This window comes from Phaseolus vulgaris, chromosome 7 (assembly GCF_051622355.1).
Source record: "Phaseolus vulgaris cultivar YP4 chromosome 7, ASM5162235v1, whole genome shotgun sequence".
Taxonomy (NCBI): Eukaryota; Viridiplantae; Streptophyta; class Magnoliopsida; order Fabales; family Fabaceae; genus Phaseolus; species Phaseolus vulgaris.
In genome coordinates, this window is record NC_143504.1 from 47,417,244 (window position 1) to 47,426,981 (window position 9,738).

A 9,738-nucleotide genomic window follows, 5' to 3' on the forward strand; every position below is an offset into this window, starting at 1 on the left:
TATTCTTTTCAAGGTATTCTGGGACATAATACAATCAAATTCTCCCAACGACACTGTTTTAGAAGTATGTTTGGAATGTTAAATTTAAATTAAAAAAAAACAAGGTTATTCTTTTTTATAGATCACTTGTTAAACGGGAATAATTTCAATGCTATTTTATTTATGTTCTCGATTGTATCAAAGCTACATTAGATATTGTTAAAGTAAAATTATACCGTTATAGTAATTTAATCAAGTTAAAAGAGATCTGTCTTTAATTAAAAATACATAAAGTATATAGAAATTAACATTCATCATCGTCTTCTTTCTTATATGAAATCCAATTACTTAAAAAACTCTTAAAAGTAAATTTATAAACATTATTTTTCGTTTGAATTTATACAAATTATACTATTCAGGAAAACTAATTTAAATTCAGGAAAACTAATTTAAAGGCAACAATAGAATTAGTTCGTCATCTCTCTCTCTAATTATTAGTAAAAACACATTCTAATTATTAGTGAAAACACATGTACCTACAAATATGCGTATCTTTTTTTTTTCTTATGATAAAAAAACAAATTTATTATAATAATAATTAAAATAAAAATATTAAACTTATAAAAATAATGTTTATAAAATGTAACTAAAAAATAAATAAATTTTATAATTTGATCGTAGATAGTTATTTTATTGTGGATGGTTAATTAAGTTTGAAAAGCAGTTACATAAACAAGTAAAATAGTAAGGATTTAAGCACTATATAAAAGAAAATAAGAAGGAAAACCTTCTTATTAATGTTGATTATAATTAAAAATGATAATAATGATTAAAATAAAATTATTATGAAAAAATTAAAAAATAAATATTTTTGTTAGTTTTATTAGGTTATAATTATATAATATTTAAGGATAACTAATATTTATTATAGGTAGTTTTTATGAATAATAAAATTATTAAAAAGACTTATATTGATAAAGATAAAATTAGTAAAGAATTGTGTACATTTAAAACAATCATAAAAACAAATTACAGATTAGTTTTATTATTTAATAAATTTTTAATATTTAATACTTTGACAGTTATTTTCACAATACTAATTTGTGAAATAATTTTTATTATTGGGTAAAATTATTTAACCTGGGATAAGGATGAATAACACATCATTTTTGAACGAGATCTATTCTGTAGAAATGTCTTGAAAAAAAAATAAATCCTAAAACTGATGACACGTGTTCTCTTAAAGTATTATATATGATATATGTTTTAAATATAAATATTTCATTAACATCTCATATTCTTTTACTTCCTTTTATTAGTCAAATTATTAATTATATTTAAGTTTTTCCCTTTTTTATGATATTCTATATATATAAACATATATAAAAACAGATGTATGTTTTATTAATCATATTATCCATATATATGTTTTGGAAAATGACTAAAAAATGTACTTGTTTCTTAAACTAAAATGTATATTTTTTAAACTACATAATTGCATAAATTGTATTTGGAATTGTACTTTCAAATACAACTTTTAGAATTTTTTAATTGTATTAAAAAAACAGTCTTGCATATCACAACTTTATCAAATTATTATTATTTTGTATAAATTTAGAAGTCATAATAAAAAAAATATTAAAATTCTAAATTTTTAAAAATTTAAAACAATAGTACTTGCAAACACAACTTTAAAAGATTTTTAATTTTTTATTATTATTTGAGTTGAACTCATAATTATAAACATTGTATTTTTTTTCAGTGTAAATTAAAGTTGCAATTTCTTTTAAATAAATTGGTCACACATTACTTGTACTTAATCAATTTTATTTTGCAATTGTGAATTTACATGACAGAAATGAAATACAATTCTTAAATTATAAAAACTTAAATAAAAATGAAAATTGGGATTAATTAAGACTTTTAAAGATCAGAATAAACTAAATACATCTTTACAATCACAAACTAAACTCAAACAATTAAAAAACATAAACTATAAAGGAGAACCTTACATTCCAAATATCATCAAAACTCATCCATCAATGGGATAAGATCAAAATCAAATTTACTTGGAAACAAACAAATTTGTAAAAAATAGAGTTTTTTTAACCAGAAAGAGAAGCTATGGCAGAGCATAAAAGTCAAGTGTACCAAATTTGAGAAAGAGTAGAGTAAAAGAAAGAGATATATCTAATACTTACACTACTATCTTCTTACCCTCTTTAAGCTTTTCTCCGCCACCAAAAATACAAAAAACAAAGAACACAAGAGTAAGACACAGAGCAGAGTGTTTGGTTGCTGAAGAGAGACCAACAGAGCAACATGAAGCTACATACCAAACCCATTTCAAGTCCGGGTCGAACCGATAAGTTTCCACCACCGTTGATGAGATTTTTGAGAAACAATGCCGGAAGCAGAAGCAGAGGAAGGTCGAGATCCACCACCACCATTTTTCTAAGGAAGAAGAACACCGCCATTGAAACCCAAGAACCCTCTTCCCCAAAAGTCACGTGCATGGGCCAAGTCCGTGTTAAACGCTCCGCCGCCAAAAGGGTACCCATCGCCACCGAAGGAGCTCCGACCAATTGCCGGTGCAGTTGGTGGGTCCCGCGTGCCCTGCTTTTCAACCGTTTAGCAAAACCCGGTTTTTGTTTCCCCTTTCAGTGCAAACGAGTTTGGCCCAATTGGGGATTCTCTAGAAGAAACAAAAGGGATTCTAAAGTCACCGAAGCTTCGCCGAAAACAGAGCTGAATTTCATGGCAAGGTCTAACCCTAATTACGATGACTCAGAAAGTGAAAACAGAGCTACCCTAGGCGCTTTCGTTTCAAACACTACAACTGCCCCACCGAGGAACGCTTTGTTATTAATGCGCTGCAGATCCGCACCGTACAGTTATCCGAGAAGGATCTGGAACGAAGAGACAGAGGCTGAAAACAGAGTGCCCAATGAGAAAAACAGAGACCTGAAGTTTGAGGCGAAGTTGCGGTTCTTCAAAGAGCTTGAGGAGTCACTGAGAGAGAGGATAATGGAGTCAGAAAAAGCAAGGGAGGACTCCCACTCTGCACGTCCTTTGGTGCTAACAAGGTGCAAATCTGAACCAGCCAGAACCACGCAAAAACTCGACCCTGAGGTGAATGGTCTTTCGAACAAGACAACGTTGGGGTTCGGTCGTGCTATCTTTTCACATGGTTTGTGATTATTCAATTCTCATCTCTGTAACTCCGTTACTTGTTCTGTTTAGTGTTTTTTCCCCTTTTTCTGTTAATTTATTATCTTATTCTTGTCACTGAGTTGAATATAGTTATGACAATAACTTTGAGACCATTTATGGTGATATATTTTCTTATTTTGTACTACTAAAAACATTTATGGAGCTGCAGAGAGAATCTCTATGCTCTTGTGTAATACTGAAAATATACTTTGGTATTATTAAATGGAAGAAACATGAAAACTTGTCCCTAGTTTGAATTTGAAGTGTTGCTTTTCATGTTTTATTACTGTTTTTTCTGGTTTTGTTTTTCTCCCTTGCTGCTTTTTGTCTATGGTCATATAACTTGCTTCAATCTATGGCAAATTATTGAATAGTGTGAGATTAATATATTTGTTTGGTCAATTTCCTTATTTCTATAAATTATTTTGTAGACTAAAAAGCTTAATTCTCTATTACATGGAAATTAGAAGCATGTTTTTCCAATTTCCAAAAAAAGTGGGAAGAGGCTTTTTGGACACCAATTGAAGAGTTTGAATTAAAATATTTGGTATAAAAAAGTGTTAATGTTATTTTGGTTATTCTTATGATTAATAATTTTTAATTTGTGATTAAAACATTTGTTGATAGGATTAAATTTAGAATTTTTTGTTCGGTATGAATTTGAGGTGAATGACATCTATTTTCAATGGATTGGTGAGCTTGAGATGTGTTAGTTTGATATTTTAATATTGATTTTAATTGTGGATAATGTGGAGCGTTAAGTTCGTAATAAGAAAAAAAATGCATTTATTTTTATAATATAATCTGAATTAATATTCATAAGTGGTAAGAGCTAATGATGGTAAAATCAATAATAATATTAAGGTTTGCTCATAATTCTTATCTATGTTTTTACAATATTAAATATATTTTTTGAGCTAAATAAATTTTAAAGTAGAAATTGTGATGAAATGATAAGGCACATGAATGAGATATGTATATCATAGTTTTTCTAAAATCATCTTATTAAACCATGAGAAATATGAAATTAAAAATCATCTTGTAATTATGAATTAGGTACTAAAAGTTTAGAAAATCATTTTTTCTGACATTACATTTGTTTAAAATTAAATCTGACTTATTTCATCAAATTTTATTTTACAATAATTTATAAAAAAATTAAATAGAAAATTTAATTTTGTTTTTGTATTTCAATTGTTTCTACGTCATGTTATTTTAATTCTTCACTCGATATTTTTGGATGGATAACATCAAGTGAAATGAGTTAATACTTCACTTGAATAAGTGTCAAATGAGTTGATATTTTACTTGAATGAACGTCATATGAGTTAATACTTCGTTTAAATGAGTGTCATTGTGTTAAATTTAAGTATTTGAAGTTTTGCTTGATGGAAAATAATTATCCTATATTAAACAAATAAAAATGTAAAATTATAATAAATATAATTAAGATTAAAATTAAACAAAAAAACTACTAATACAGTAAGCACCTAAAAAAGTCATCAAAATTTATCAATTTTCAACACTAATCACTAACTATGTTTGCTTTTGGAGGTGACATTGTAGCCGCAGATGAATTTGAGGTGCCACCCCCATTTCCTTCAAGTGATGCATGAGCAAGAATGGGAGTAGAAAGAGAAAGTTGGGTGAGTTTTTGTGCCTCTCATTGGTGAAGAGAAAGTTGAAGGGAAAAAGAGAAAGGCACATGGACTTCTACAACTTACATTTTTACTCTCAATATATAATAAAAGATAATTAAAATATTTTTTTTTTAATTTTATTTCAAATAAACAAGTAACTAATAATAATAATATAAAGTATAATTAATACTAATAATATAAATATTAAAATAATAATAATATTTAAAATTAATTTATAAAATTATAATAAAATTATAAATAATAATATTAACTAAAATAAATTTTTAAAATAATAATAATAAATGTAAATCAAATAATTTTAATAAATAATAATAATATTATTAATTTTTTTATTTTATTTTATTTATATTAAATATTAATAATTTTATTATTAATAATAAAAATAAATATAATTATTTATATAAAAATAAATTTATATAATAATAAATAATATTAATCATCTAAAATACTTAATTAATTTTTTTATATATTAAATGAATTTGTAATTTTTTTTTCAATCACACTCATCATATTATTTATAATTTTTTATGACAAAATTTTATGTTCTAAAAGGGACTTGTATTTTTTTTATATTTCATATTTTATTATTTAAATATTTTAAAAACAAGGATGAATTTGTAAACTTACATTTTTACATATTTTTAAAAATTAAAATTTTATCACAACCATCACATCACTCACAAACTTCAATAAACTTTCATCACACATCCACTTTAACATATCTCAATCCAAACATCCTCAACTTTCTTCATATTTTCTTCTCAAATCCTCACACTTACACTCTCCCACACCCTCAACTTTTCACTCCCCCACACCCTCAACTTTCCACTCCCTCACACCCTCTAATTCAAACATAGCATAAGATATTAGAGATTGTGGTGAGGAGAGCATCATAAGTAGTATAGTAATGAGTATTATTTTTGTGTGTGTAAGTTTATGATGTATTGTGTTGTAGTTGAGGCCTTAAAGTTAGGAAGAAATTTACCCTTTCCAATAAGTATGTAATTTTTTTTTACCTAATTTAGAGATTGGTAGCGTGACCCATTTTGAACTCACTATACCTTAGCAATATCAAATATTATATTTTCTTTTCCAGGGTCTAGAAATAGTTAACTCTTTCTCCTTCGGTTTTCTCGACTTCTCGATCTCTTGATATTGACTTGTGCTTTCGGCTACAAGGTTCACTAATTTGAGTTTGGGTTGGTTCTTGGGTGTGTGATATGGGCTCTCGCTTGTTGGGTTTAGTCAATTCAACTTCCAGCTTCTAAGCTCTGGGTCAACTCCTGGGCAGGTGTGTGTACCTGCAAGGTGGTGTTTCGATGATAAAGTCATAATCAATTTGTATAATTATTAGATAAAAATCACTCTACCTCTTAAAGGAGACCCGCCTATTTATATCATTCTTTTGTTGAGCTTTTGACTTAATTAAACTTTTACTCTTCGCACCTTGTAATTATTAATCATATTATATATATTTGAGCCCATTTATTAGACTTTGCTACAATATTTTATTATTTATTCATTTTAATTTGACTTTTTACGATATCGTCAACTTTTTGTCATTTCGACCATTCAAGCTAGAGAATACAATATCTATTTAGAATTTGATAGTGATTGAATTTATTTATTTTTACACTCTTAAGTATATAAATAATTATGAGTACTTCATCTTTAATATAAAGTTATTATATTTTAACTATTTAATCATGATATTACTTTTAAATATACTGGGGTTTTTTTAGTTTATAAAAGATGGATGCACGATTTTAGTTAATATGTATACTAAGTTGAAATTATACAATTTTTATTTTTTTTAGAAGAGATTTTATTTTGAGATGACGAAATATGCATATAGAAATTAGCATTTAAAATGATATATATATATATATATATATATTTAAATTACCATATTTTTTACTTTAAAGAGATAATTTTCAATGGTGGTTCTATAGCAACAAAACTTTCTATACCTTCTCCTTCGACTTCATAACATAAAATTGGTTTTATAAAGTGTTTAAATGATGATGGTATGAACACATTATTTTTTATGTATCTTACAAAGATAATTATAGTTTTAAGATGAATAAATGTGGTTAGAAATTATTTTTCCACTTATTCGTATTCTTGTAGTTCATTAATCAATACGTTATGTTTCTTCTGGTTCATTTTCTTCTAATCAATAAGTTGTCTTATTTTATGGATTGGAATACATTAAAGTATTTTTTTTTTATTTAATTTATTCATTGTTGATAAAAAGATAAAAAAAATATGTTATGTTATTTTAAGTAAGGTCCATGAGACTAGTACAAATATACTTGAAAAATAATCTTATAAAACTATGTTAATAAGTTCAAGTTATATTCTTTTTTTATTTTTCTTATTTAATCTCTCTCTCTTTTTCTTAGGAATAATTGACACTTGAAGAACAAATACTGTGAAAAAGTGAATGCATCTGGGAAATTCCCCTTGCTGGAGTGGTTTTTTCAAATTTTACATTATGTAGTTGATGTAAAAGAATCCTGAAGGATTCCTAATAACAAGAAACTTCCAGAAATTAAAGAAGATTTCCCTCAATTATTAATAATATTATTATGCGTCGTAATTAAAGAACAGTTTTCGAACCTCAATCCAAGGTTCTGCAGAAAGAGAACCAATCTCATTGCTATGGACCAATTTAATGGTCGGTTTGACCCAATAGTTTTCACCACTCATCGTTCTATCACTTTATTTTATTTGTTGGCATGAGAAAAACTATCTGAAAGTTGATAAATTGATTAAAGTATAAGTATATGGTAAGTAAAACTAATTACTCTGATAAACATGAAATTATTTATATAAAAGGATTTTAACATACGTTAAAACTTCATTTTAAAATGTTATCAAATAAGGTAAAATATGTATATACTAAAAATGTTATGAAAACACTACAACTTAGTTTTTAAAATTAATCAAATGAAGATAAAGGAACTCATAGTCCTTCTTAAAGACACTCTAAAAGCTAGTTGTTTTCCTAACTAGTTACTTGAAATGAAATATGCAAGATTTGGATCATAGTTGGTACATTAGACCACATAGTACAACAAATTAAGTAGTAAGAACATCACATGACATCACAGAACATGGAAACACAAAAGACTCATTCTTGATTCTTTCCAAAAGTCATTCCTCCCTCAACCTTGTTGAAAGCAGGCCTTGAAGAGATATCTTCCCACCAAGCCTTTACATGGGGACGCTCAGTGATCATGGAAGCACAAGGGGTCTGCATTAAGTAGTGAGTTTCAGAGACATGGCTAAGATCAGCAAGGCTATAAAACTCCCCAGCAAGGTACTTAGTGCTGCTCAGCTTCGCCTCGTACACATCCAGCACCTTCTTCAGCTTCTCAACGTTGCTGTCAATCACTGACTTGTCCGGTTCTTTGCCTTGGAAAGGGGCCACAAAGTGCTCGTAGATAATGGGTGACACTGCTGGCTCGTAGTAGTGAGCCTCTACCTCCGTCCACACCTTCACCACTGCACCTTCTTTTGCGTCCTTGTGCCTTATCAGATCAGGTCCTGTTTCCTTGAACTTTTCTGCTACGTATGCAGTAATGGCCCTGGACTCTGTCATTCAAAACCTCAAAAAGATATCATTTCAAGATTCACAAAATAATTGATACATATTGGGCCACTGCTTTCCATTTCAACTTTCAGATCAATTGAAGAATCAATCAAATAGAATAGTTCACTAAACAGTTACACTGACATGCATTTGGAATTTAGCGACCATCATATGGTTCAAGGCCATCACAGTGATTTGAACTGTTAAGGATTCATGTTCTTGACATATCTTTACTCCTAATCAAGTTTTTTAAATTATCAAAAGACTTAAGAAAATTTAATTATGTGTCATGTAAAAGATAGTGTAGACAACATATGATAGTCTTAGACCATATCATAGTTTTATGGGAACAGGTCACGCTTGATATATAAATCTGATTGTGAGTAAGGTTTTCTGAACAAAAGGGGTTCATGCAAAGTGATTTTTTTGTTGTTAAAACAGTATACCAAGTGAAGAAGAACGAAAACATACCAAAAAGAGTGAGTTCACCGTCTTCGAGTACTGGAATCAAACCAAAGGGCTGCATGTGCAACACTAGAAAGTTAGTGGGTGGGAGCTAGGTTATTAAGGAAAGAAAAATACGGTGGAGTTGAAGGCTTACATTCTTAGAGAGAAAAGGAGGCTGTTTATGCTCAGCACTGAACACATTGACTGGAACAAGTTCAAAATCCACCTCTTTCTCATGGAGACAGATCATGACACGGGTGGTGTTTGTGGACATAGGAAGACCATAAAGCTTGAGTGCCATTGTTTTTGTTTCTTGGCTGAGAGTGATTACTACAGCTGTGAAGGTCCATTTATGAAGAGGTGTGTGTGAGTGTGACCTTGGACACGAAGCCTGCGCGCGATTTGAGTGTGGGGAAGGTTGGATTTGTCCTATTGATATGTCTGGGAAAGTGTATTTCACCTCTAACGTTTGCGTGAAAACAAGGTCAAAACTAGAGTTTCAGATTTGGACATGTTGGTGTCAGGTGCGTGCAGTCCCAAAATCTGTTTTCACTCACACTGCAATACTATACTGTTACTTACTCATCACACCAGAAAATAAATAGTTACTTACTTTCTCCTTTTATATTATTCACCACTTGAAGGAAGAAATAGGTTATTCCTACCTATACATGCTAAAAGAGAAAGATGTGAGAAATTATAGAAGTAAGAAAATGAAACAACAAAGTCTGGGCTTGCTTGAACTTTGAGGATCCATGTTTATTACTAGGAGAAAAAAAGAAGTATTGTTTGTTGCTTCTTCAGATACATATTTGGTCTAGGTGTACAAATAAGGGTTTC

General features: G+C 28.8%; 2 protein-coding genes across 2 annotated transcripts; one reads left to right on the forward strand and one right to left on the reverse strand.

Annotated features, from left to right (window-relative positions):
* Window positions 1–1,891: 1,891 nt before the first annotated feature.
* LOC137829350 (uncharacterized) lies at window positions 1,892–3,447 on the forward strand. The gene has a single exon (XM_068636159.2). It carries the CDS (start codon window positions 2,302–2,304, stop codon window positions 3,175–3,177), a length of 876 nt encoding a protein of 291 aa, XP_068492260.1. The 5' UTR covers window positions 1,892–2,301; the 3' UTR covers window positions 3,178–3,447.
* Window positions 3,448–7,732: 4,285 nt separating this feature from the next.
* Window positions 7,733–9,490, reverse strand: ATGSTF13 (Glutathione S-transferase family protein). Its single transcript, XM_068636459.2, has 3 exons — window positions 9,053–9,490; window positions 8,923–8,971; window positions 7,733–8,453 (listed from the first exon to the last, which is right to left on the reverse strand). The coding sequence occupies exons 1-3, from the start codon at window positions 9,197–9,199 to the stop codon at window positions 7,990–7,992; spliced, it is 660 nt and encodes a 219-aa protein (XP_068492560.1). The 5' UTR covers window positions 9,200–9,490; the 3' UTR covers window positions 7,733–7,989.
* Between the last annotated feature and the right edge of the window lie 248 nt (window positions 9,491–9,738).

What these genes read in the sequence shown, in the direction of transcription:
- ATGSTF13 (XM_068636459.2), bottom strand. Translation starts at nt 9,199, where the DNA reads ATGGCACTCAAGCTTTATGGTCTTCCTATGTCCACAAACACCACCCGT. An exon ending in CTCCTTTTCTCTCTAAGAAT is followed by an intron (nt 8,972 to 9,052) that starts GTAAGCCTTCAA and finishes TTGCACATGCAG; the next exon opens with CCCTTTGGTTTGATTCCAGT. An exon ending in CGGTGAACTCACTCTTTTTG is followed by an intron (nt 8,454 to 8,922) that starts GTATGTTTTCGT and finishes TTTGAATGACAG; the next exon opens with AGTCCAGGGCCATTACTGCA.
- LOC137829350 (XM_068636159.2), top strand. Translation starts at nt 2,302, where the DNA reads ATGAAGCTACATACCAAACCCATTTCAAGTCCGGGTCGAACCGATAAG.